General features: G+C 47.0%; 2 protein-coding genes across 2 annotated transcripts; both read left to right on the top strand.

The window, feature by feature from the left end:
* Window positions 1–4,898: 4,898 nt before the first annotated feature.
* Window positions 4,899–7,736, top strand: HOXC9 (homeobox C9). The gene is made up of 2 exons (XM_086478656.1): window positions 4,899–5,460; window positions 7,492–7,736. Exons 1-2 carry the CDS (start codon window positions 4,899–4,901, stop codon window positions 7,734–7,736), a joined length of 807 nt encoding a protein of 268 aa, XP_086334782.1.
* A 7,524-nt stretch (window positions 7,737–15,260) lies between these two features.
* Window positions 15,261–18,099, top strand: HOXC8 (homeobox C8). Its single transcript, XM_086478660.1, has 2 exons — window positions 15,261–15,696; window positions 17,807–18,099. The coding sequence occupies exons 1-2, from the start codon at window positions 15,261–15,263 to the stop codon at window positions 18,097–18,099; spliced, it is 729 nt and encodes a 242-aa protein (XP_086334786.1).
* The last annotated feature ends 7,214 nt before the right edge of the window (window positions 18,100–25,313 follow it).

Below are 25,313 nucleotides of genomic sequence, written 5' to 3'. Positions count from 1 at the left end.
TAACTTTTAAAGAAGCCTGGATAAATATGTTTTTCAAGCAGCCAAAGAATTTGGCGGGGCGAGGGGCGACAGGAGGGGGAGTCAAAACCTGTAGCCCGCGATCGCGCTGCTGCAAGATTCACGGATGGTATTTGCCCTGAAATTAATCTTTCCCCGTATTTATTTACTTTAAGAGTCAATCCTGGAATAAACAGAGGCATTTAGGGGATGAGGAAATATTTTGCAGCCTCTTCAGGGACTCTGCTTTGGAGTCATTCAATCTATTGTGTACATTTTTTTCCTCCTTTTTTTTTTTTTTTTTTTTTTCTTTTAAGGAAAGGAGGGGTGAAGAAGGAACAAAAGAAAGAGAGGAAGAACTTGGGCAGGCGAAAGAGGAAGGGAATAGGAAAGGACAAAGAAAGGGGGGAGAAAGGGAACTTTATCCCGGGTTAGGGCTGGAAATGCAGGCTGGGCTGGCCGGAGGGGCTGCTTTCGGTTCGCTCCTGGAGGGAGATGCAGCCAGCACCGCCCTTCCCCGCTGCTCCCGAGCGGGGGCTGGAGGTGTGCGGCCGGGGGGGGCGAAAGCAGCCGAGAAACCCCCGATTTCTTTTTTAATCCGAACTTGACAGTGTTAATTGAACCGAAGGAAAAGCGGGGGAATGCGGATGGGGTTGGGTTTTTTTTTTTCCTTTCTTTCTTACTTCCCCCCCCTCCTGGAGGAGGCTCCGTTTGTCCGTCCGTCCCCAGGCCCCCGCGCTGGGGCAGCGCCCCCCGGGGCTGCGGCTCCGGGCTTGGCCCCGCCGGGGAGCTCCGGGCTCCGGCCTCGGGGTGCCCCGGCGGGCAGCAGCCCCTCTCCGGAGGCAGCTGCTGGTGGTGCTCGGGCCTGGAGCTGCGGCAGGGAAAGGGGGATATTCCCCCCCACACACCCCCATTGCAGAGGCCGGCAGGCTGGCCAGGCTGGCTTTTCCTTACCACCACTTTTTTTTTGCCAAAAACATACTTCATAAATATATGAAAAAGCAAGACAAAACCCCAAGAAAGCAGTGGCACCTCAGGAGGCAGGCTGCCCAATAGTTGTTTTTGTTGGGTGGGTGTTTTTTTTCCCCTCGCCCTTTTCTGTCCTTTTTTTTTTTTTTTTTTTTTTTTTTTTTTTATTAGGGTTATTTTTTTGTCTCCGATCCTTCCAATCAGGAGAGAATTTCCTAAAGCGAAACCAAAAGATTTGGAAGTGGGGAAAGAGCCTGGCTGCGCGCACAGGGCAGGGATGGAGCTCGGGCTGAGCACACACAGCACTTACAGGGAGCAGGGCGACCAAGGGGAAGCGTTGAGCTCCGAAAAGGTGTCAGAAGTCAACTGGGCAGGACAGTGTTCAGACAAAGGATTCATTTTCTGTAACCTCCTAATTTGCGACTCGACTTTTTTCCTTCTTTTTTTTTTTTGGTAATTATTATTTTTTTTCTCCGCCAGGGGAAAAAAAAAAAAAACAACAACCCAACAACATAAATACTCCTACAGCTTGTGGACTGCTAGTGTTAGTTTTTGCTCAATTAAGTTTCTTTCCCCTCCAGATTCAAAAGGGGAGGTGAGAGGAAAAGATATTAGTCTGCCTGGAAGGGATGTGATAGTTCACCATCATTTCAGAAGAGGTAATCTCCCACTAAACAAGTACCGAAGCTTTTGTGGAGGCATAGGAGTCTAGCTGGAGCGTGCATAAAAGCTGCGAGATAACCTTGTAGCTGCCGAATTCAATAGCAAGGCGTGTTTTAATTCCAGTCTGGATATTTGCTTGGAGACACTGCTGCTGAAAAGAAGAATATTTCAGGATATTGCTTTATTTGCCCTGCACTCTGAGTGGACTTTATTCACATAACTTTGCATTCATCCATGGGGATGGTTTCACGTCGAGAGAAGCGTGAAAGGACAATATTTTATGGGGGTTCACATCGTGTTAAATTTTATGGGGTCTCACATCGTGTTACGGGATTCTGCAGCAGAGAAAACGTTGTCTTAAGCCGTGCCTTGAGCCCTAAGCCGTGTCTTTAGTTCGCTTTAAGGTGAAGTGTCTCCAGCTCTGCTTTGTACTGCTCAGTTCTCAGAGAGCAGCAGTCCCCGAGTGAAAGGGATTTGTATCACAGATGCTATCTTGTTGGGGTTTTTTTTTCGTGTGTAAAATCCCACGGCAATCTGGGGCGTGAATAATTCCGTGTGCTGCAGGTTTCCGTGCAAATAAAAAACCTTTGCCAGATATGTTTGCCTTTGTGTAACACCAACACACACCATCCACGACTAATTCGGTGACCTTGCCTGCTCGCATTAAGGTTACAGAAACTGCTGCTACTTATTATAACTGCGTGGCTTTGGTAATTTCTGCTCGTTTTGCGGTTCGTCTGTGGTATATTCTGACATTATTATTATCATTTTTTTTTGCCCCTGGAAAACCTCCCCACTGACTCTGCTTTTCAGTGCCTCTCTCCCCCTGCATGCTCAGTCTTTCCTTTCTCTCTCCCTCCTTCTCTCTCTCTGCCTCTTTTTCCCTTTCTCCCTCTCCCCTTCTGCATATACATCTGCAGACAACCCTTCTTTTGTAAGGATTCTGTTTAAAATATTCCACCAAAGTAGAAAAGCCAAGCTACTTTTTCCCCTCCACATGTCACAGCCCACTGTACTAGCAGCCCTGCAAAGTATTTTTAAAATGGGAATAGATAAAATGATGAGTACATATATATATATATATATATATATATATATATACACATATATACTTTTTTTTTTTTTTTTCCTCGCGAACGTAAAAATAACCGTCATTGGAGACTGGTGATTGACAGATAAATTGCTCTCGATAAAGGCCAAAGAAGACATTCTGCTCCTGAAGGAATATTTCCCTTTAAGGGCTCACATAAAGCAGGGGACTTAAAACGGAATGAGGAATAAATTCTGAGGGGGAGCGAGTCGATGACTTTTCTCTTCGAATTTGGAGAATTTGGAGTCCCTTGACAAACACCTCCCGTCATATTTTTATTTTAAAGCTTTCCCTGTTTTTCAAGGGGGGAATCCTCTTTCTATCACAGCGAGGGCAGCCTTGGGCATTCATTTATTTACTTTATTTTTTGTGCTCGAGCCCTGTGGATGGAGGTACAGGGTTTTCTCTTGGCTCAGCTGAGGGGGTAAGTTTGGAGGGGCTGGGGGGGTCCCCTGGCAGCATCCTTCCTTCTTGCCTGTTCCTCCCTGAAACTGCCTTAACCTCTTTTCTCCTCCTGCTCGCATTGCCCATGCAAGATACTGGGGGGGGGGGGGGGGGAGACAAAAAAAAAAAAAAAAATTGAAGAGGTTTCTGCCATGTCCGTCCGTGGGACTTGCACCAGTGACCGCCTGTCACTGGTGACTGCTGCATCACTGGAGACCCCCTGCCAGCCCCCCTTGCCTGCCTCTCCCATGGTGGAACCCCCAGCCCTTGCTGAGCCCACACTTTTCCTTCTTTTTGCAAATTTTGACCGTTTCCCTCCATGTCCCCCCAGCCCTAGAAAACCCGAGGTGATGGAGAGCCCTGACGAGCCCAGACAATCCATATTTTGGGGGGGTTCGGTTTCTTTAAAAAAAAAAAAAAAAAATCCTGAGGGGTTATTTTTGGTTAAGTATCTTAATTTTTTTTTTTTTCTTCCAGCGAAATCGCCTAACTCCCTTCTTTCAGACTCCAATGGGCGTGAGCTATTTACCTACCTGTCTTTCCTTACAAAGGAAAGGTTATTCTCTCAAAATGCAGGCAGGCTATCACCGATTTTTTAACGCTCCCAACTTCTTCAATCGATTTGGTGCAAAAAGAAAAGTTTCCAGGCGTTAACCAAAAAAAAAAAACAAAAAAAAAAACCAACAACCCAAACAGAAAAACAACAGAAAAAAAAATAAGAACAAGCGTGTGCCCAACACACATTGTTGCTTCCTCCTGAGACGCGAAAGCTCTCTCGTCCTCAGCTATAGAGCTGAAACTCAGTCCTACGGTTTTATTTAATGAACGACACATTTATGAACAATCAAATGATCCTCGTAAAAATTTTATTGAAGGACATAAAAACATCCACGGCTACTTGCCGAATAATGCAGCCTTTCACTGCAAAAGCTCAGTCTTTTTTTTTTTTTTTTTTTCTTTTTTTTTTTTTTTTTGGGGGGGGGGCGATGGTATTATTATTTCCCCCTTTTCAAAGCTGCTCCTCATCCTATATATATATATAATTTTTTTTTCCCCTCCTCCTGAAGACACTTACTTCTTCAAGGAGGACGAGATGCGCCTGTGCCCCACGGATCTCTCAGCTGCTGAGCAGCTTGAGGAGGAGACAGCGCTGCAAAAGATGACAAAAGCTCCCTTTGCTTTTAGGCTAAAAGCTTCTCCCCCCCCCACTCCCCCCCCCCCAGCTCCTTTCTCCAAGTGGGGAGCCCACCTCCACCGCGCTTCTCCCCTTGCCCACCGATATTCAATTTAACGTATCCATTAGAGGCTAGAAGCTGCAGAAGGAAAGGACAGAGACAAATTACGTCAAGAAATAGTTCCTGGACTACCTTCCACAATTACCTTCCACCTTCCTCAGCACCAGGGCAAATCTCCCCCCTCCCCAGCCCGCGGGCAGAGCATCCCCCGGCTGAGGACCGGCCGAGCCTCCCTCCTCCCCATCCCCGCCCCGTTGCCAGCGGTTTTAGGAAAAGCCGGGTGGCGTTATTAAGGGAAAAAAAAAAAAAAAAAAAAAAAAAAAAGGAAGGAAAAAAAAAAAAAAGACCTGCGGATTGATCCACGCTATATTTTTGGGTAAATACAATCACGTGAGGGCGGGCAGCCAATGGCACACTGGGAAAGGCTGAAAAAATAATTACCTGCCCTGATTGTTCTATGAGAAGATAAAAAGTACACATACAGTTCATACAATAATCTTATGAATGTAAAAGAGGGGGGAACCATGTCGGCTTCTGGCCCCATAAGCAACTACTATGTTGACTCCTTGATAAGCCACGAGAACGAAGAGCTCTTGGCCTCCAGGTTCCCCAGCTCTGCCTCCCACCCGGCTGCTGCCCGACCGTCAGGATTAGTCCCGGACTGTGCCGACTTTCCGTCCTGCAGTTTCGCCCCCAAGCCGGCCGTTTTCACCACCTCCTGGGCTCCCGTCCACTCCCAACCCTCCGTGGGCTACCACCCCTACGCCCCCCAGGCGCCCGTGGGGGCCGAGCCCAGGTACATGCGGACTTGGCTGGAGCCCCTCGCCGGGGCCGTCTCCTTCCCGGCCTTCGCCCCCGGTGCTCGCCCCTACGGCCTCAAGCCCGACGCCTTCCCCGGGCGCCGGGGGGAGTGCGGCCCCGCCGACGGCCGCGGCTACGCGGACTACATGTACGCGGCTCCGGGGGAGCTGAGAGACAGAGCAGCGCAGACAATTCCTTCCCCGGAGTCCGAAGCCATCGCTTCCAGCAAACACAAAGAAGAAAAGCACGAATTAGACCCTAGTAAGTCGAAGTCATTCTTGTTTACGACCGGGGAAGGCATTACGGCTTCCAGGACCCTACTCAATAAAATGAAATTACCTTAGAGAGCCCGACCCTAAAACTCCAGATACGCAGGAAGATCTGGGGGTTTGAGCGAGTCCGCCTAGCAGAGCCGGAGAGCGAATATCTGTACTTTGTTTGGGGCTCTTTAGTCTTTTTTTTTTTTTTTTTAGTCTTTTTGTTGTCTTTTTTTTTTTTTTTTTTTTTTTTTTTTTTGTCTTTTGCAAGGGGAGGAGGAGGAGGAGAGGGGGGCTGTTGGCTTCTTTGATCAAATATTCATCACCTTCCACCGGGGGGAATTAAAAACAAACAAAAAAAAAAAATAGAGAGAAGGAGAGTGCGTGTGTGAGAGGGGAGCGAGAGGGGGGTAGGCAGAGGGAGAAGCCTCTTCGCTTTCAAATATTTCCACTTTCAAAGAACAAGGAAGAGTTGTAGCTGGCTGGAAGTGAGCGCATTGATGTGGGTTTTTGGCGGTGGGGAGGGGGGTGTGAAGGGAAAGGAGTATCTCTGGATAAATGCAGAGGTGTCTCTTGATCTATTTTAAAAATCAATAAAAGCTCCCCCGGTGCAATTATTCATAAAATGCTCCAACACGTGGGAATAAATGAAAAGGTGGGTGCCCTGGGAGGGGGGCCGGGGGTGTGGGTGGGGGTGTGTGTGTGCGTAGGAGAGAAGCGAGGAGGAAAATTGGAATTGTAAAGGCATAAACGAAGCATGTGGAGGTAGCTGAGGGCAGAAGGCAGCGAGCGTAGGACATTGGACCATACACTTGAGGAAACATCTTCTGCAGCCCAAGTGAGAGAGGGAAGGAAGGGGGGGCAAACTCCAAAAAACACCCCACCCCACCCCCCCCCAACCCAGCCAGCAGGAAACCTTGAACGTTGTAGGGGCAGGAGGCAGGTAACCGCCACCCTCACCCTCACCTCCAGGGAGCCTGGACCCCAGCTCTTGCAGAGGGGAGCAGCTCCTGGGGGCTGCAGGCAGGAGCTCAGCTCAGCTCCCGGGATCCCCCCCAAAAATAAAAAAAAAAAACCCAACAAAACCAAAAAAAACCACCCCCACCCCAACACCCAACCCCTCCTCTCCAAACCCTCCCGGAGAGGAGCTCAGCATCCGCGGGAGGATGAGGCGGGTACAGCCGCCGGGGCTCCGCACGCCCCCACAACCGTGCCCTGGGCTTTGGTGGGACCCCCCCCCCCCCCCAAAAAAAAAACGCCCCCCGGCCTAAGATGCGGGTGACAGCAGACGGGAGCCCCTCGGTACCTCGCTGGCAAGGCGCTCCCACCTCTATTTATGATAGGCGGGCTGGTGCCAGGCACCCTCGTGATAAAAATAAGTCGAGGAATCAGGGGGTGAAAGTCTGCCTTGGCTGGCAGGCAGCTGCCTAAAACGGGCAGGGGGGGAGAAAAACCCTTCTTGCAAGGAAGAGAGCGGTGGGTTTGCTGTCCTGGCCAAGCGGGGCAAGCGTGGAAGGTCCTTTGGGTTAGGAGGGGGGGGGGGGGGAGAAAAAAAAAAAAGCCAATTTCTAGGAGCCAGTGGGACATCTCGCGTGTCATCCTTAAGATATTAGAAAAACAAACTCGGCTTTCCAGGTCTGGGAAAGCTTCTAGGGAAAGTATTGGAGAGCTGAGGTTGTAAAAAGAGTTTATGGGCCTATGAAATGGTGGGAATTTTGACTTTTTATGACTATGTTCTTAGATTACTGCTAGCAGCAGTCATGTGGATAATTATTATTTTAAACCCATTGCTACAGTTTTATTTACTGAAACTTTTATGTGAGAACAGCAGCAAAAGAGAAGGAAATGACCCCTCCAAAATAAACAGATTAAACTCTTCTGAAGGTCACTTAAAATATTTAGGTAAGATCTGCTAATTAAACAGGTTTCTTCCTAGAGATACACCAGGGCGTGGAGGGGGTGGAGGGAAGAAAGGCCAGCTGTATACGTTGATATTTTTTTTCCCCCCCAAAAATATAAAAATCTTCTTTCTCAGACAATCCCGTCGCAAATTGGATTCATGCGCGCTCCACGAGGAAGAAAAGATGTCCTTACACAAAGTATCAGACCCTGGAACTGGAAAAAGAGTTTTTATTCAATATGTACCTTACACGGGACCGGAGGTACGAAGTAGCCAGAGTCCTTAATCTCACTGAACGCCAAGTCAAAATCTGGTTTCAGAACAGGCGAATGAAAATGAAGAAAATGAATAAAGAAAAAACCGATAAAGAACAGCAATAAAGTTGGCAAAGTCCAGTCAATGAGAAACGAGGGTGGAGAGAAAAAAAAAAAAAAAAAGAAAAGAAAAAAAAAAAGAAAAAAAAAGAAAGAAAAAAAAGAGGCTGTTTTTGGGGTTGAAATGTTTCTGACTTTGAATGTGCGGATGAATGTTTAGCATTATAGGCAAACACAGCAAGCGTTTGGGGACACGAGTCTTTTCTAAAATGCAACTAAATAAAAGAAAGATGTTCGGGGGGTTTGTTTTCTCTTCCTTTCTTCTTCCTTGTTTTTTGTTTTGTCGTCCTCAGAAAACAAACACAAGAAGTACTTGAATTTATTTTTTTTAGTATTTTATTTCATAAATTAAACTTATCCAGTATTTTTATTTTTTAATTCCGCGAGCTCGTGAGTGAATATTTTGTACAAAAGAGAGGAAAAAGAGGAGCTAAAAAAAAAAAAAAAAAAAAAAAAGACTGAAGGGAATATGGCTCAATGATGTTCTGTCATGGTGTTGAACGTTCTGCTGTACTTATTTGTGTATTTTATTCTCGTCTCAGAACCGTTCTGTAATATTGTTATGTTCGCTATTGTAGAGCAGCTCTATGTAAATATACCTAACGTCACGGGAAAACAAAGAAAAAAAAAAAAAAGAAAAAAATCAGTATGTAGGTGTCTTTTTCTTGAAAGCCCTTTGGAGAGGAGCAGCCCCGGGGCTTTGCCAGGCGGGGCCGGGGCCGGTGCCGGTGCCGGTGCCTCGGCGGGGCGGACCCGAGCATCCCCCGCAGCCGGAGGAGAGCGGAGGTTTCTGCTTCCTTCCCCAGCCCTTTTCTATTTCAGAGTACCGTAATAAAAAGGCGCTGAGGTAAGGGTTATATGTGCCATCAATTTTTAGATGGGGATAATTAATTGTGCTAATTTATGACCCCAGGCAATCGAAGGATATGTAAAAAGACTAAATATGGATGCTGGGAATAGAGGAGCTGGCAAAGGCATCCGCTCTCTGCCATCCGCTCAGGGGGAGCTTCTGCCTTATCGATGGGTTGCCAAAACTCGGAGGGTTGCTGGAAGTGCTGCTTCTCGCAAGGCAGCCCAGGAGAAAGCAGAAAAAAAAAATTAAAAAAATAAAAATGGGGTGGAGAAGGGGAAGAGCAGAGGAATAAAGAAATAAATGTGGTGGTGGCGATGCGGCAGCCTGCAAATTTTCGGGCTAAAAGGCACAAAAATACAATTTAAAAAAAAAAAAAAAAAAAGAAGATAAAAAAATCAGACCCCCCTCCTTTCGCTTTACACGGGGGAGATTAAAGGGGGGGAAAAAAAAAAAAAAAAGAGGAAGGGGGGGAAGAGTTGTTGGCTGCGGAAAGGTCAACCCCCCCCCCCGGTCCTGCCAGGGCGAGCTGGGGCTGGTGCTGCAGTGGCTTGTGCAGAGGCGAGAAACCGCGCTGGCCACCGCGCCTGGAGCCGGGCTTGATCAATGGCTCCTTCTCTGGGCGCTTTCCAGGCTGCTGAATGAGAACCGAGAGGCAGGAGATTGTATAAAAAATGAGCAGCGAGGGATGTTTAATCATAAAAACTTGTTATAGGTCCCTTTCTTTAATGAAATGAGTGGAGCAGCGTTTTAATCTTTCTAATCAAAACCAGATCAGGCGAGCGAGATACGTTTGTCGCCCTCGTCCCAGTTCCTCCAAAATAAAAAAATCTGGAAGCGATTACTTCTGCTGATCTCATAAAATATTGCTCTTTAATATTTCTTGCTGAAGCATTTGGAGATTTCTTTTCCTTCCCCTGATTTGTGTCCTCGCTTTTCAAGCGGGGTCTATTTTTGTCACCGGAGGGGGACAGGCACACCGCGGTCTATCAGCGGAGACATCCCTGGAGCAGGGGCAGCTAAAAAAGCCCTTTTACAATCCCAGTTTTGTGCTAGGTCTGTTTGGAAAAACCTTAGCGAGCGCAATGAAATGGTCAGGTTAGAAAACATTTTAGCAGAGCGAGAGATTTATGGACCAAAAAACCCCCAAGAACCCAGCAGAAGGGGGAAATCTTTCCACTTAAGACATGTCAATTCTTCATTATTATTATTATTATTATTATTATTATTATTATTATTATTTCCCCTCCCGTCTGCTTCTCTCCCCTCGTTCATCCCGCCTCAAATCAAGAACTAAATCCTGCTGGGTGGGAAGCGGCTCGCCCACGTCCTCTTCGCGAGAGGGGAGAAAATCCCCCCCCCCCCTCCGTTTTATCACTATGAATTAAGAGAGAGGGGGGGAAAAAAAGAAAGAAAGGAAAAAAAATAATCTCCATCATCATTTGGACAGGACTTTGGAGGCAGTTTCGGACCCGGCTCTCTGGAGGGGCTTGTCAAGAGCGTTTAGCGATGTTGAAAAGACATGATGTATGGAAGTTCATTTTGGCCCCCCTTTCATTCAAGCGGATCTCATTTCCAGTGCGACCACAGCCTGCTCCCTCCCCCTGTCACCCCCCCCCCATCCCTCCCCAGCCCCCCCCCTCCCTCCCCAGCCCCTCTCCCTCCCTGCCGCAGCCATCTCCCCGGCCAGACCCCCGGGAGAGCCGGCGGGCAGCGCAGGAGATGCCCCTTTGTCTCCACCGAGCTGCTGGTTGGGGCTTTCTTTTGTTGGTGGTGGGGTGGGTTGGGTTAAATCCTGCCGCAGTTTTAGTTCATGTGCAAGGCCCCCGGTATCCTCACCTCCCCCCGTCCCCCGGTGAAGGGTTACACCAGTTATAAAATGCCATTTGGCCCTGCTGGGAGGCTGCGCTGGGGCGGCTCAGCCATTGAATTTCTCCTCCACCGCAGCCAGCGGAGGGAAAAAAAACCCAACAACCCACAACCCAAAACCCCAGTGTGGCTCAAAATAAATAATAATAATTTAAAAAAATAAAATGAATGCGGCTTGCACCCGGCAGCACACCCTGTGGCCAGCCTTTCCCCGGATTCATGTATCAAAATGCTCCAATTTCGGCATTCTTTGACATATGGCGCGTGTGTGCAGCCGCATACTGATACAGCTATTGTGTGCCGGCGCTTGTGAACATGCACATGTAGTTCTGCCCGGGGAGAGATGCGCTGGTAGCTCTCGGAGAGAGAGAAAAAAATTAAATATATATACAGCATGTACATAAGGTGCTGGGGGTGGTTTTGGGGTGTTTTTTTTTGTTTTTTTTGGTGCTTTTTTTTTTTTTTTTTTTAGCCGGGTGCGTGTGTGGTGGGTGTGTGGTTTCAAATCTGCCCTTTTGTAAGGCTCACCAACCCGACAGGACCCTCCAGCTGTCCATAGGTACATTTCCGCAGCCAAAAAAATGCCACTTTTACAACTCTGTTTGTCTCCCTGCTATGCGGGGCTGAATAGGAGCGAACAAAACAGGACCCTAGATCTGGCTAGACGTCTGGCTTTAATTGCTTTATGGTTTAAATAAGGTGGGTGCTCTTCTCTTTGAAACCGGATTATTGGAATGTTTTGTCTACAAGCTACAAACAACAGACCCCCCTCGGATGAGGGGAGGTTAAAAAAAAAAAAGAAAAAAAAAAAAAGAAAATCATCCCCCAACTCGAAGCTAAAACTGATAAAAGCGGGGAGGGGGGTGGGGGGGATGTGGCACATCTGGTGGGTTGGTTTGGTCCTGAGCGTGTGCTGCTTTTTGTTGTTGTTGTTATTTTTATGGGTGAGAAAAGGAGGAAACGGGAAAAAAATAAAGGGAGGGGGGGCTTTTCCCCCCAGTCCTGCCCGCGCTGGAGCGTTTCTATAGGGGGTGACCGCACCGCGCTGCGCTGCTGGAGGGGGTGTGTGGGTGTCCCCCCCAGCTCCCCGGTAAGGGGTTATCGGTTATAACGCGCCGCCCGGTGCTCCGCGGGGGCCGCCGGGGTGTCCCCCCCACCCCCAACCCCCGCCCGCTGCGCTGCGCCCCGGCGCGGCCGCGAGATGGCGCTGTTGCCCAATCTTAGCGCGGGGCTGCGCGCCCCGGGGAGCGCCCCGCGCCCGCGGAAGAGGCTCCGCGCCCTGGGATGGAAAAAGGGAGGGGGGGGGGGGTGTCGAGGGGGTGTCCGCGGAGCTGCCTGACTTCACCCTCGCACCCTGCTGAAAAAAACCCCGTAAATAGCATTTTAAATTTTTTTTTTCTTCCCGCGGAGCGGCGCGCTGAGAGCTGGCGGCGCGGGGTGCGCATAAATACGTAAAAATGCTTGCACGGAGAAATTGCCTGTTTTGAAGTGGTTGTGAGGTTTGATTTGTTGCGTTGGGTTGCGCTTTTTTTTTTTTTTTTTTTTTTTTCCTCCCCCTTTTTATTTACGCACGTCACGTATCTCTCCAAAGCCTCCTCATTTTGGGGTGGGGAAGGAGGGAATGACATTTTGCAGTGAAGGTCAGGGCACAGAGAGGCGGGGGGGGGGAATAAAATAAACTCCGGGAGGGTACAATGAGACACCTAAAAGTACAATACAGCCGCACCGATAAAGCTACATCCGAGCGCACGCACCGCAAGCCACATCACCCCCCTCCCCATCCCCACGTCTAAACGCGGCCAAAACAGTAAAGACAAAGAGCAGCACTTTCCCCAGACACCAAACGTCAAGATATTTTCCTTAAAAACCAGCAGGCAATGGCATCTCTCTGATTTCATGCAACCTGGAAGGGGGTGGTGGGTCCTTTTTCCCAGCCACTGAGGCGCATTTCCCAGCCCAAGGTATGGTCCTGGCAGATCCTTTGCTTCCTGCACGCAGGGGTAAGGATTGGAAAAACGCAGCAGCTCACCCCAATTCCCAGCCCGAACTGCCCACAGCTGACAACTTGGGGTTTTTTTGTATTTTTTTTTCCTCATTTTCAGTTGCGCGGCTGCCTTGATTGCCTGGGCCGGCACCGGGCTTTTAAAAATAGAAATGCTATCGATTAGAGGAGGAAAATGGTCACCTCGACTATTAGCTGCTAATTAAGGAGCGTCTGTCCCTAGTTGCTCTTTTCTTCATTCTTTTTCGTGGGGGGGATGCCTAGGGAAGGGGTAGTCTGGGGAAGGAGGGATGAGGTGGGTGAGTTCTGCTGTAAAAATGAGTATGATCATGGTGCCGTCCTTGAGCTTATTCGGGTATGGAGACTATGTCTTCACAGCAAACGTAACTTAATTTTTAAAAAAAATGTTTTCACAATAGTCGGGGAGGGAAAAAAAAAATCACTGTTTTCCTGCACAGTTCATTGTCTGCTTACGGGGAGGAAAACCCCACCACATGGAGCCTTTCTAAACGGAAAAATACCCCCTCGATTGATGAAAATGGAATAAAGGTGGGCTGGGTGGCTACTGGGTCTTTTCCTCTTCTTGGGAAGGTGTCTGCGAAAAAAAAAAACAAAACACAAAACCACCAAAAACCCCACAAACAAACAAAAAACTCCAGTTTCATCCTCGCCAAAGGTTTGAGCCACCCCATGCCTCAAGAAAAAAATCGAGAATGTGACCTTTACTGGGTAGAAAAACCCACCTCCGAACAGCTTGGCCAGCGCACTGGGGTTCTCCCTCCCCATCTGAAATCGGTCAGAGTCACCCAGGTCCCTTCTGAAAATAATTAAGCTGCTGGGGGGAGGTGGAGGGGCGGATTTGGTGGAAGAACATGAGGGAAAGATTTGAAGATCTGTAGAGTTTTGAGGGAAACACGGGGACTGATATTCACACCATGTCATTCAGGGCGTTGGGTATTTTTTTGCGGCTCTACAGAAAACATTCCTTTGCGAAGTGTGTCCTCTCCCCCCACACACACACCCCCCACCCCCCGATAAATTAACACGAATCCTGATGATTTGAGGTGATTTTTTTTAATGAGTTGAGTTCCTTCATGCAGTCGTAAAAATGAAGTGTCCGGAGTGAAAGGTTGCAGTGATGGTCACTGACAGTGCAAAAAGTGGGGGCGAGGGGCACGAATACCACTCGCGAGAGGAAAAGACGGGAAAAATCTCGATGTTGAATAGCGAAACGATGGTGGGGGGGGGGGGGGGAAGAGGGAAGAGAGGAAAAAAAAGGTCGGTGGTTATTTTTTACAGGCATGCACAAAGGGGAGTACATACTTTCTGTCTCACTTTGCCTCTCTTTCGTCCAAAGTAGCTCTCTTTAAGCAATGCTCTACTTTATCCCCTTGGAAAGATGCTTCCAGCCGTGGATTTTCAGTGGTTGGTTTGAAAGGAAGCAAGGAGGGGGGGGTGGGGGTGCGTATAAATAAATAAATAACTCCCCATAATTTTCTGCCTTTATTTTCTTTAAAGAAGGACAGCAAGAAGCAGCCAATCAATACGGAGACGCTTCCCTCGCCCGCTCGCTCCCGTTTTGCTTTTGTTTGCTTGTTTGATCCCAATCTCCCAACCACCATCACCACAATAACAACAACACACGCACACCCCCCCCCCCAAAAAAAAAATAAAAAAGAAAAAGCAAACAAAACAAAAAAAAGCAAAAGCAAAAACAAAAACAAAAAAAAAAAAAGAGGAAATCTGGGCTCAGCGACTCCCACCGCACCAGAACCCCCCTCCCCTTTCTGCCCCCCCTCTAGGTGGGACCCAGCCCACCCCCGAACCCCAACATAATGACAACACCCCCCCCCACCAGGGACACCCCCACCGTCCTCCCTGGCAAAAGGGTGACCCCACGGGAGGGGAGGGGAGGGCGGGGGGCGATGCTGAGCACTAGAAGAAGCTTACCCCGAATTTTTTTTGGGGGGGGGGGGGGGGAGGCGGGAGGGGGGTGATGGGGAGGGCAAGGGGGGGCTGCTTGGGCTCCCTTTACCTGTTGAGGTTACCTAGGCTGACCTCCCAGCGCATGTATTTGCTGCCATCAGTGAAGAGGCTGCTGCTGGGAAAAAAAAAAGGGGGGGGGTGTAGATATTAATGCGCACCTTCACCCTCCTCCACTCATTAGGTGTGGGTGCCCCCCCCCCCCCCCCCTGCGGAGGGTTGTGTGTGTGTGTGTCCCACCCCCCCGGCAAACACCACCTTGCCTTCATCATCGCGCGTGTGTGTGTGTGTGTGTGTCACACACACCCCCCACGAAAAAAAAAAAAAAAAAAAAAGAAAAGCGCCCCAAAACGCTGCCGTTTGGCTGGCAGGCTGGCTCGGCGTGGCGGAGGGATGTGTACACATCGCGTGTGAGGGGAGAGAGGAGGGAAAAAAAAAAAAAAAAAAAAAGAAAAAAAAAAAAAAAGAAGAAGAAAAAAAAAAAAAGCCACACCACCGGGATTTTGAGGAATTTGCCTGTGGTGTTAAAGGGAAGGAGCAGAGTTACAGAGAAATTGAGAGAGAGAGCTCTACCTACCGACAGATTACAAGAGAAGTCAAGAGCACCGAGAACCAACCGTACAGACACACAGAGGCACCATGAAACGCCTTTGAGATCGCATTAAAAAAAAAAAAAAGCCACTAAAAAGCAGGACTTGAGACAGTCCAGGGACAATCTCGCACTAATCTAGAATTAAAGCCGTCTTTTTTTTTTTTTTTCCTTTTTTTTCTCCTTTTTTTTTTTTTTTTTTTTTTTTTTTTTTTTTTTTTTTTGCATGCGAGGGTCATGAGTTCCTACTTTGTAAATCCTCTCTTTTCCAAGTACAAAGGCGGTGAATCGCTGGAGCCAACTTACTACGACTGCAGATTTCCACAAAGTGTTAGCAGGAGCCATGCTCTCGTGTATGGTCCGGGCACTACTGCTCCCACCTTCCAGCACCCTTCACACCACGTCCAAGAGTTTTTCCACCACGGAACCTCCAGCATCTCCAACTCTGGATACCAGCAAAACCCATGCGCCTTGGCGTGTCACGGAGACGCTTCTAAATTCTATGGATATGAAGCTCTACCGAGGCAATCGCTTTATGGTGCTCAGCAAGAGACGACTGTTGTACAATATCCTGACTGTAAATCGTCTTCCAACAGTAACTCTAGCGAGGGACAAGGGCATTTAAATCAAAATTCGTCTCCCAGTCTCATGTTCCCATGGATGAGACCTCACGGTTAGGACCTTTTTTTCCTCCTCCTTAAATGTTTTCCTTTATTTTTTTCTCTCTTTCTCTCCCTCTCCCCCTCTCCCTCTCCTCTCTGTCTGTCTGTCTGTCTGTCTATATATATATGTATGCATATACAAGCACAAACATACGGATAGATCGATAAACATGCACATACACACGTATGCATACATCTATATATACGTAAAAATATAAATATGAGAGGCGTAGATGTGAAATATGAAAGGAATGAGCAGTTTTGTGCTAATGTTTCTTCTTTTTAGGGAGACCTTTGAAAGCAAACAAGACAGCAGTTACTAGAGAGCCAGCAAGGTGATTCCCTGCAAAAGGCTTAAATCACAATAAAGTAAAACTTGTTTTTTATTGCTTGCCTTGAGGATAGGCAATAAGATACAGCTCCCACGAGGTTATTTGCATGTTGATAATACACTGCTCTTTAAAATGTCATATAGCCTTTCATAACCGCTTGGAGACGAAGCCTGAAAGGTGGGAACTTGTATAAGTACTACTGATACTTTACATCTGTTTCTTAAAGCCTAGAGATAAAAGTTTAAACAGAAAAGGAAACTTAGCTCAGAGCTATGGGGTGGGGTGGAGGAGAACAGTCTGCTGTCCTGGGTTAAAAAAAAAAAAAAAAAAAAAAAAAAAAAGGGGGTGGGAAATTCAAAATAATTCGGGTTGAATGGAACTTTGCTCATGTGAAGTCCAGATAATTGCACAGAAACCGAAATACTTCAAAGTACAAGTTTCCCCCACCTAAGGACCAAGGTTGTCTAGAAGCCTTGTTAATTCAAAACATGTGAAGGTTAGTGTTAATTTTAAGGACAATACGAGCCCCAGAGGTTCCCCCCCTACCCCCACCAAATTTAACATGGAAAAAAAAAAAAAAAAAAAAGAAGGAAAATAGAAAGGAGTTCTGGCTAATGTAGAGAGGATGTGGCCCAGAGGCTGGGAGATAGACGCAGAGGAAAACACGTTATTTATCTAAGCTTTGACCTAGAGGCAGTCTCAAGGATGCAATCATTTCAAACTGCAGCGTATCTTTTCTTTTCTTTCCTTTTTTTCTTTCTTTTTTTTTTTTTTTCCTTTTTTCCGAACAGATTGTTTTTCTCATTAAGAAAGGACGGTGCAGAAGGAAGTGCAGGGGCTCAGCTGCACATACCTCAGTCCTCCTTCTTTCTTTTGGAGCTATTGCTGCAAACGTCCATCTCGAGTTGTTTTAAATACAATCTCGGGGTTTGCACAGGCAAATCCCCAGCTCTGTCTGCGAGAGCGTTACAGCCACCCAGCCCCGGCCAACAGGAGAGGGAGAGGGGATGTAGCAGAGAATTCAGATTCTCAGGGCGTAAATATCAGGAAATAGGAGGACCCTGAGTCTGTATTTTGGGAAGGATATTTGGAAAAGGCAACCAGAGTTGGGCATTTTGAGGGGGAAAGAGAGAAAGAGAGAGGGAAAGAGGGAAAGGAGGAAAGAAAGGAAGAACGAGAGAAAGAGAGAAAGAAAGAGAAAGAAATAAAGAAAGAAATAGAGACAGAAAGAAATAGAGAAAGAAATAAAGAAATAGAGGAAGAAAGAAAAAGAAAGAAAGAAGGAAGGAAGGAAGGAAAGAGAAAGGAAGGAAGAAATAAGAATGAGGAGAAGGAGAAAGGCTGGAGAGGATTTTCTGGTGAACAATGCACCTTTCATAGGAAAGTATCTATATATTTTTTTCTAAGACGGAGCTGCCCAGCAGGACTCACCATCCAGAATCACCTTTAAGGAAACTGGAAAGGTCTCTTTTGTGAATGAGCTTGACACCCACCTCCCTGCACCCAGCCCAGCAGCCAGGGCTGAACCCTCCCCAGGAAGAGCCAGGGAAGGCAGCTGCCTCTCAGGAGCACCAGCAATCTCAGCCCTATGATTATGAATAATAACCCAGCGACTTTCCTTTAGTGCCTCGAATATGCAAAGGGTTGAGAGGGGCTTTTTTGGGGGGGGGGGAGGAAGAGGAGGGAGGGGGGGCAGCAGTTTCCCTAGGAAAATTGAGGGGCTGGGGGGGGGGAGTAGAGCCTCCAAAGGGGGAGAATTAAGAAGTTATTTGATGTCTGTGTCCTACAGCTCCCGGAAGACGCAGTGGCAGACAAACTTACAGCCGGTACCAGACCCTGGAGTTAGAAAAGGAGTTCCTCTTCAACCCGTATTTGACACGGAAGCGGCGGATTGAGGTCTCTCACGCCCTGGGACTGACCGAGAGACAAGTGAAGATCTGGTTCCAGAACAGGAGGATGAAGTGGAAAAAAGAAAACAATAAAGATAAGCTGCCGGGGGCCAGGGACGAGGAGAAAACGGAAGAAGAAGGGAATGAAGAAGAGGAAAAAGAAGAGGAGGAAAAAGAAGAAAGCAAGGACTGAGTTCTCAGCCCCTTGAAGTCTCGTTTTATGGCAGATGATAAATCGAGATGTTTACGACGGTCATTTGCTTTTATAGAGTATAGAATGGAGAGGCTCACACAGCAGTAACTACCTGTCAAACAGTTGTAGCCTTTTTTATTGTCATAGAAACTTCCCCTACTTCTTTTCCCCCCCCCCCTTTTTTTTTTTTTTTTTTTTTTTTTTTTTTTTTTTTTTTTTTTTTTTTTATATAATAGCTGCGTTTTTAGTTCAGTAAATACATACTTTGCTTGACTGCAAGAGAAGGGGGGGGAAAAAAAATATTAAATGCTCCAGCAAAGCAAAACCATCCCCAACCCCCCCTAAACCAAGCCTGGAAGCAAATGTCACTGCTCGTCCCCTGCAAATCTGCGCACACGGACGGGTGCAGAATATGTATTTATTTGAACAGCTTTGACTTTGCCTTTTCTGTTTTCTTGTTTCTTTTCTTTTCTTTTTCTTTTTTTTTTTTTTTTTTAAGCTCGGGTTTGCCTCTCCCGAATGACCCCAGGGGAAGTGCGAGGGGGCTTCCAGCTTCCTCAGCTTGTTGGTGTAGTGTCTGTCTATCTGTGGAGATCTCCATTCCTACCAGCCATTTATCAATTCCCTCGGAGGGGCCATTCCTGCGGCCCCTGCCAGATAAGAAGAGGAGCTCGGAGGGTGAGCATACCTGGGAGCGCCCGCAAACACACACTCACACCCCCGTACCCCCCGCCCCTCTATAGGGCTGAGGCTTGTATATACCTTGATAGGCCAAAATACGCCCCCCGACCCCTTCCTGGTTTCTATAGGCGCTGTTTGCTCTTTGCCTGTGTGAGCACTCGAAATTCTTCATGTACTACCTAAAGGGAAAACCTGCAATAATTATCAAAGCTATTATCAACAAGGGGCTTACATATCCTAAATTTTACTTGGTCAGAATTTATTTAAGAGAGAGAGAGCTGTGTTTTTGCCCTGATGCAAGCTACTAAGTAGCATAAAATAATAATAAAAATACAATAAAAAAACCCAACCAACCTTGTATTGTACTTTATCACTACCTATAGAAGGAGTCATGCTTTGAAAGTATTTGTAATGCGGTTTTATTGTCGTTTGTTGCTGCTTATTTTCTTGGAAAAAAAAATAAAAAAAAAAATCCCAACAACTGAAACTGCCTAGTTGAGAACGCACAGTATTGTATTATTTTATTGTGCTTATAAAGTAGTGTAGAACTAAATTGCACTGAATGTATAGTTATCTATTTGTCTTGACTTATCTGTTAATGCAACATGCTCGAAACAAAAAAAAAAATCGTCATTTGTTTTATGTAAAAGCATAGTTCTGCGTGTTCAAACTCTGAATGTAGCAATTACCGCCAGAAAAAAAAAAAAAAAGAAAAAGAAAAAGAAAAAAAAACACATTTCTGGACACCGTGGATTTGTATTGTATACGTGAGACATTACGTAAATAATAATAATTATAATAATAATAATAATAAAAGGTTTTAAAAGGACTGCGTTGCCTACAGTGCTGTGTCTCCATTTAAGAGCACCCACACGCCCACATCACCCCGCTGGGCTCTGACTGGTTTTGCATCCTTCCCATCATCTTTGGCACGCCGCAGGGACCGAGGCTCAGCTTCTTTTGGGAGGAAACCCGAACATTTTGGCTCACCCAGCAGCGGCGGAGGTGGCTGGGGCAGGGGCAGGATTCCCCCTCCTGCCTCCCTGCCCGCAGCCCGAGCGGGGCAATTCGTCGCTGCGGTGGCAAATGCTCATTAAAGATGGCAACCTGGCTGCTAATTGTCTGGCTGAAGCTGTAGGTCCGCCAAAAAAGCACCCAAGGAAAAAAAAAAAAAAAAAAAAAGAATAATAAAAGAACATATTGCAATGACTCCGGCACTGTTCAGTGTTTCTTTGCTGTGGGAAAGGCTTTTCGTGGGGTGGGAAGGGGGAGATAAAGTGCGTAAAGGGCGTGCGGTTGGATTTTGTCTTCTCCCAGCTGGAAAATGCCATGGGAAAGACCTGGGAAGTGCAAACCCCCCGGTCCTGCCCGGCTCTGCGCTCCAGAAAAACCCTCTCCTTGCCCGGGCTGGGCTGGGGCAGGCAGGAGCCGCCGTTTTCTCCCCATTTCTGGGCGCAAGCTGGTGCTCGCAGGCGATCGTTAGCGAGAGATGGAGAGGCTGGAGGGGCGTTAGGTGCGCACCCAAACCTGCCTGAGCCCCACCGCGGGGCTCTGGGCACCAGGAGGGCGCGGGACCCTGCGGGGACGCAGTTCCTATAGGAAACCAGCGCCAAACACGCCCCAAAAAAGAGACAAGTTGGCAAAAAAACCCAGTTTATTTATTCACATTCCCCCCTCCCCCAGGCGCGAAGTCCCTTTTATTCTCCCCTCATATTCATACCTTCTTCCCTATGGACACCATCCCTAACGCAACACACCCTTTTATATTATAATTTATATTATATCATACTATATTATATTACTATATTACTATATTACTACATTACTATATTACTATATTGCTATATTGCTATATTACTATATTACTATATTTATTCTATTATTTTCTATTCTATTTTATTATTTCATAGTATTTTATTTTATCCACAGCAAAATCTGGCAGTGATGCTTTCAGGTCTCTCCTCTACTTCCCTGACGGGAGATGAACTTTCTAAATATTTCTCTTCCCAACAGCCTCATTGCGTTGAACGAGGTCTATTGATCTGTAAAACCGGGTCTATCTCTTCTTCTTTTTTTTTTTTTCCCCTTTTTTTTTTTTTTTCTCCCCCCCCTGCTGATAAATGGGCTACATCATCTAGAGCCCAGGGATGCAGGAGCAGACGGGATGTTTACCCAGATACCGCAGATAAGGCAGCACAAGGCTCCTCACACGCAGCCTGATGGGCTGAGCGGTGTCTGGAGGCTCCTCTGTGGGTTTCAGACATTCTTCACCCAAACCCCACCAAGCTTAAAGGATTTAAATGCCTCAGGGCTTGAAATTGCTGGACTCTGCCCAGGAAGGCTGGGGAAAAAAAAAAAAAAAAAAACAACCAACAACAAAAAAGAAAGAGGAGAAATAGCGCAATTGTGCAGCGCGGAGGGAAAGGGGACTCGGGTGGGCGCACCCACACCCGCTTCTTCTCCCTTCCCCCCCCCCCCCATTTGCATCCCCCTGCAATGCCGGGGCGAAATGGGGCTGGGCTGAGGGGGTGTAGGGGGGGAGAAATGCACCGAAAATGGCATCACCGGGGTTAGATCCTGCCCGGGGATGGGGCTGAGCATCTGCGTGTGCAACGCGTGTGCGCAGCTCCCGTGGGTGCCCACTCCTGAATTGCACGAAATACCGATACGGGCAGGTTTCCCCCAGCTGCAGAGCCCGTCATGTCCTCGTTAACCGGCGTTAATCTCCCAAGAAATACATAAAAAACACCAATAAGGTTTATTCTAGACTTTTCCACGCCGAGGGCAGGCGCGGAAGGTAAGCGGGTTTATTAGTCATAAACCAGAGCGGTTTATTCTAACAGAGCTTTCTCCTTGGGGGATTTTTCCAGCCTTTGCACCGAGGGATTTATTCCCCCCCCCCCTTCGTTTGCCATCATAGGGTGGGTGTGCGCTCATTCACGCCAGCGATGGAAAAATCCGCAGAAATCAGGGAAAATAAAATATTTTCTGCTATGTTCTTTCCAAAAAAAAAAAAAAAAAAAAAAAAAAAAAAAAAGAGAAAAAAATCGCGATAAAGGCTTTGCGTAGAAAATATCCTCCCAACGAGGGGGGAAGGAAAGGGAGAACTTATCAAAGTGTTTAAAAATAATAATAATAATAAAAAAAAAGAAGCTGCATCCGCACTCTATCCATCATATTTAAATCCACAAATCTAAGTAGTTTTATCCGAACGAATACTACGGAATGACATTTATCTATCAAAAGGGTCTGGAGTTAAATTATTGAAACTACAGCCGCAGCAGTTAGTTTTGGGGTAAATGTTTATGTTCTGTAGTCAACACAGTAGAGTCGCATCTTCAGATGACATCCAGTTATTTCTGTAATCACTCCATCATTTCAAAAGAAAAAGAGAAGAGACCATTTTATGGGGGAAAGTAATTTGAAAGAAGATTCGCTCTCCACAAAGTGGCTTATTCAGAAATGATCATAGCTTCGGTATTACTGAAATTAGACTCATCTACCCGCCTGAAGTAAGAAATATCGTCCTATTCCAGGCTTTTTATTAGCCAATCAAATTTCCTTCGGATCTCCATTTGTGATTTGTGAAAAATATAATTCCTCGAAAAGCTGAGTTTGAGCATATTGCTTATTTTCCCTTAATTTATTATTCTAATCACAGCCGCCGCCGTGCGATAATGCAGCCATTAGGCGAAAAAATTCGTTTAGATTTTATACTCCGAAATGGGCACGGATTGTATTTGAGAGACAACGAACTTCTCGGGCATTAAATTTTTTTTTGCGCGCGGATGGAGGCGAGGAAGGAGGGAGGGGAGGAAGATGCCCGGGGGCGGAGGTGGGGGAAACTTTGTGAGCTAGATTTCTTAAAATTTTTGTTTTAAAAGGGGTAATTCTGCCCCATTTTATTTTTTTTTTTTATCTCGTCCTATTTTTTTACCTCCCAGATTTACCCCCCCTTCAAATCCCCAGCCCTTTTATCCCCCACGTCCTCCCCCAAAATACCCCAACATTGAGCGAGGGGGAGGCGGGTTTATGGAGGGGAGGTGGGGGGGGGCACTGATGGAAGGCGCGAAACGATCGTCCAAAATCCTCCTCAGCGAATGTGCGCCCAGGTTACTTTCTGCCTGCCAGGATCAAAATTTCCTCTTCCCATTATGGAATTTATTATCTTGTCTGCTCTCTGGAAAACGGGATCTCCATTGTGCTCGGGAAGCTGTTGTGGTCGTAGTTTCCCCCCTCGTAACTTTTAACTACCTGTTATAAAATTTATTGGTGGTTTGTAAAGTGAATAAAGTAATTTCCCTTCCATCCGGTTGTATTACAACCTTTGTGTTGTTTGGGCAGACAGACACGCATCCAGCCAGAGGGGGAAAAAATAAATAAATTCAAGAAGCAGGGAATGAGACCCCCCCTCCCCTCCACACCCCCTCCTTGGTTTATTTTCCTCGGATAAAATTAAATTAAGGCGCGGAAATACCTGGGGGGGGGGGGGGGGGGGAAGAGAGAAAAAAAGGTGCTGTCCTGGAAATGTGCGGGTTCAGAGGGAAATGGGTTGGGAAAACTGCGTCAAAGTCTTTTTTCTTCCTCATTTTTCTGGCTTGCAGGAGCGCGGGGCGCACATGGCCCCGGGAGCTGAAAATTGGGGGATGTGGGGGGAAAAAAAATAGCGATTTTTTTTTTTTTTTTTTTTTTTTGGCAGAAGAGAAAAAGGGGGCAGAAAGGCGGCTCCTCGCAGGGTTTCGGGTGGAGGAGCCCATCTGAGCGGGCTGGGCTTTGCGGTCGCCTGTTTACACCAGTTGTGGTTCGCGTGGTGCCTCCGGAGCAGGCCTCTACACGGCGGAAAAATGTCGCTCCCCTTCCAAATCGATATTTCCCAGCCCTCCACACGGACACCCCCCCCCCCCCCCGGCTTGGGGGGGAAAACCCCATGAAATAAAAATCAAAGAGCTAAAAAAAAAAAAACCTACATAAAAAAGAATAATTCCACCTTTTATCAAGCATCGCCTCCCCGACACCGTGGTACAACAAAAGGCTGGGGGGGTAAAAAGAGGGAGAAAAAAAGAGATTTAAGCGCTTTAAGCCCCGTGTATGTGTGTGTCCCGACAGCAGATCCTAGAGCTGGGTGGGTTTGGGGGCTTTAGTGAAGGGGATGTGAGAATTTTGGGGTCAATACCGCGCCTTTGGCTCCAGTTTGGGGTAGAATTTGGGCAATTCCAGGTGCCCTCCCGCCCCTCCGGGGCTGGGTTGGGCAGACGGGGCGCTGCGGGGCTGGAGCGGGGAGAGGGGGGTTGGGGAGGGTATTTGGGGGGGTTGGAGGTGGGGAGGGACGGGTTTTGCCCTGGGAAGGTTCCATGGGCAGCGGACACACCCTCTGCGGAGCTGTCTGGCGGGGAAAGCCGGGGTGGTCAGAAATAGCCATTTTTCACGGTTTTTTTTTTTCCCTTGATTATTAATTAAATGTTTTTAAAATTAACACGCTGCCGCCATTTAATTTTTTTTTTTTTTTTTTCAAATCAAGTGAGCTCCTTGTTTTTCTCCTCGGCGCTCGTCTACCCCCCCCCCTGCCCCCCCCCCAGTTAATTACCAACGCGGAGACTAATAACGCGCAGCGCTAAAACGCCAAATACTCATTAGGGTTTTTTTTTTAAAAAATGCTGAGAATTAACCCGAGCAGCCAATAATCACCCCATCAAACCGAATCTATCCTTAAAAGAAAACGAAAAAAAAAAATTTAAATCCCCCCTCCCTTCTATTAACGCTTAAAAGATTAAAAAAAAAGGGGGGGACAGTGCGGGGGGGGGGCGCGGAGGGGGGCAAAAAAGAAGCGAATATTAAAGCGGAATTGTATAAACATGGCGACAGACGAGAGCATTTGCACTCGTCACAAAAAAATGCAACGCATTCCTGGTTGTTTGCAGAAAATTTACAGCTGAGCAATAAAAGTTTACGACTGAATCACAAGTTGGATTGGCCACAGGAAGTCATGTGGACTCCATCCATGAACGTGAACTTTTTATTGTGGTTTCTCTTATGACTCTTTCGCAGTAGTCTTTCCTTTAACAGTCCAAGCAGTGCCAGGGGTAGGATGGTATTTTTCCCCCCCTTAATTATTAGCGTGATGATGATGATGATTTTAATTTTAATTTTTTTTTTTTGGCTTTAAAAAAAAAAAAAATCGAGATTTTTTTTTTTTTTTTTACCCCCCCCCCCTCCCCTCCCCTTTCCCCCGTCTCCTTGGGGTTGGAATTCTTGGTTGCTTTGGGCATTTTGGCATTAATGAGTTTACTGCTGCGTCTGGTTGCCGCCTCCTATTCCCCACCCCTAGGGGCAAAACGCAATGCATTTCCTTTGCAGGATGCGATGAGGAGGGGGCACAAGCAGTTGTAAATACCTTTTTTTTTTTTTTCCTTTTTTTTTTTTTTAAGCCCCCCCCTAAAAAAAAAACCCAAACAAAACCCAACAAACCCCAACCCTAGAGAGAGATTCCTCCTTCAGCTTCCCCCATCCCTTGCCCAACCAGAGAAAGAAGAACT

The sequence above is a fragment of the Leptosomus discolor genome, chromosome 27 (genome assembly GCF_034619465.1).
Source record: "Leptosomus discolor isolate bLepDis1 chromosome 27, bLepDis1.hap2, whole genome shotgun sequence".
In the NCBI taxonomy this organism is placed as follows: Eukaryota; Metazoa; Chordata; class Aves; order Leptosomiformes; family Leptosomidae; genus Leptosomus; species Leptosomus discolor.
This window is presented reverse-complemented; position numbering and strand designations above follow the sequence as displayed.

Bases quoted from the DNA above. Each gene is read 5' to 3' on its own strand.
- HOXC9 (XM_086478656.1), top strand. From the start codon at position 4,899: ATGAATGTAAAAGAGGGGGGAACCATGTCGGCTTCTGGCCCCATAAGC. The intron at 5,461-7,491 runs GTAAGTCGAAGT...CTTCTTTCTCAG, and splicing joins AAAGCACGAATTAGACCCTA to ACAATCCCGTCGCAAATTGG.
- HOXC8 (XM_086478660.1), top strand. From the start codon at position 15,261: ATGAGTTCCTACTTTGTAAATCCTCTCTTTTCCAAGTACAAAGGCGGT. The intron at 15,697-17,806 runs GTTAGGACCTTT...TGTGTCCTACAG, and splicing joins CCCATGGATGAGACCTCACG to CTCCCGGAAGACGCAGTGGC.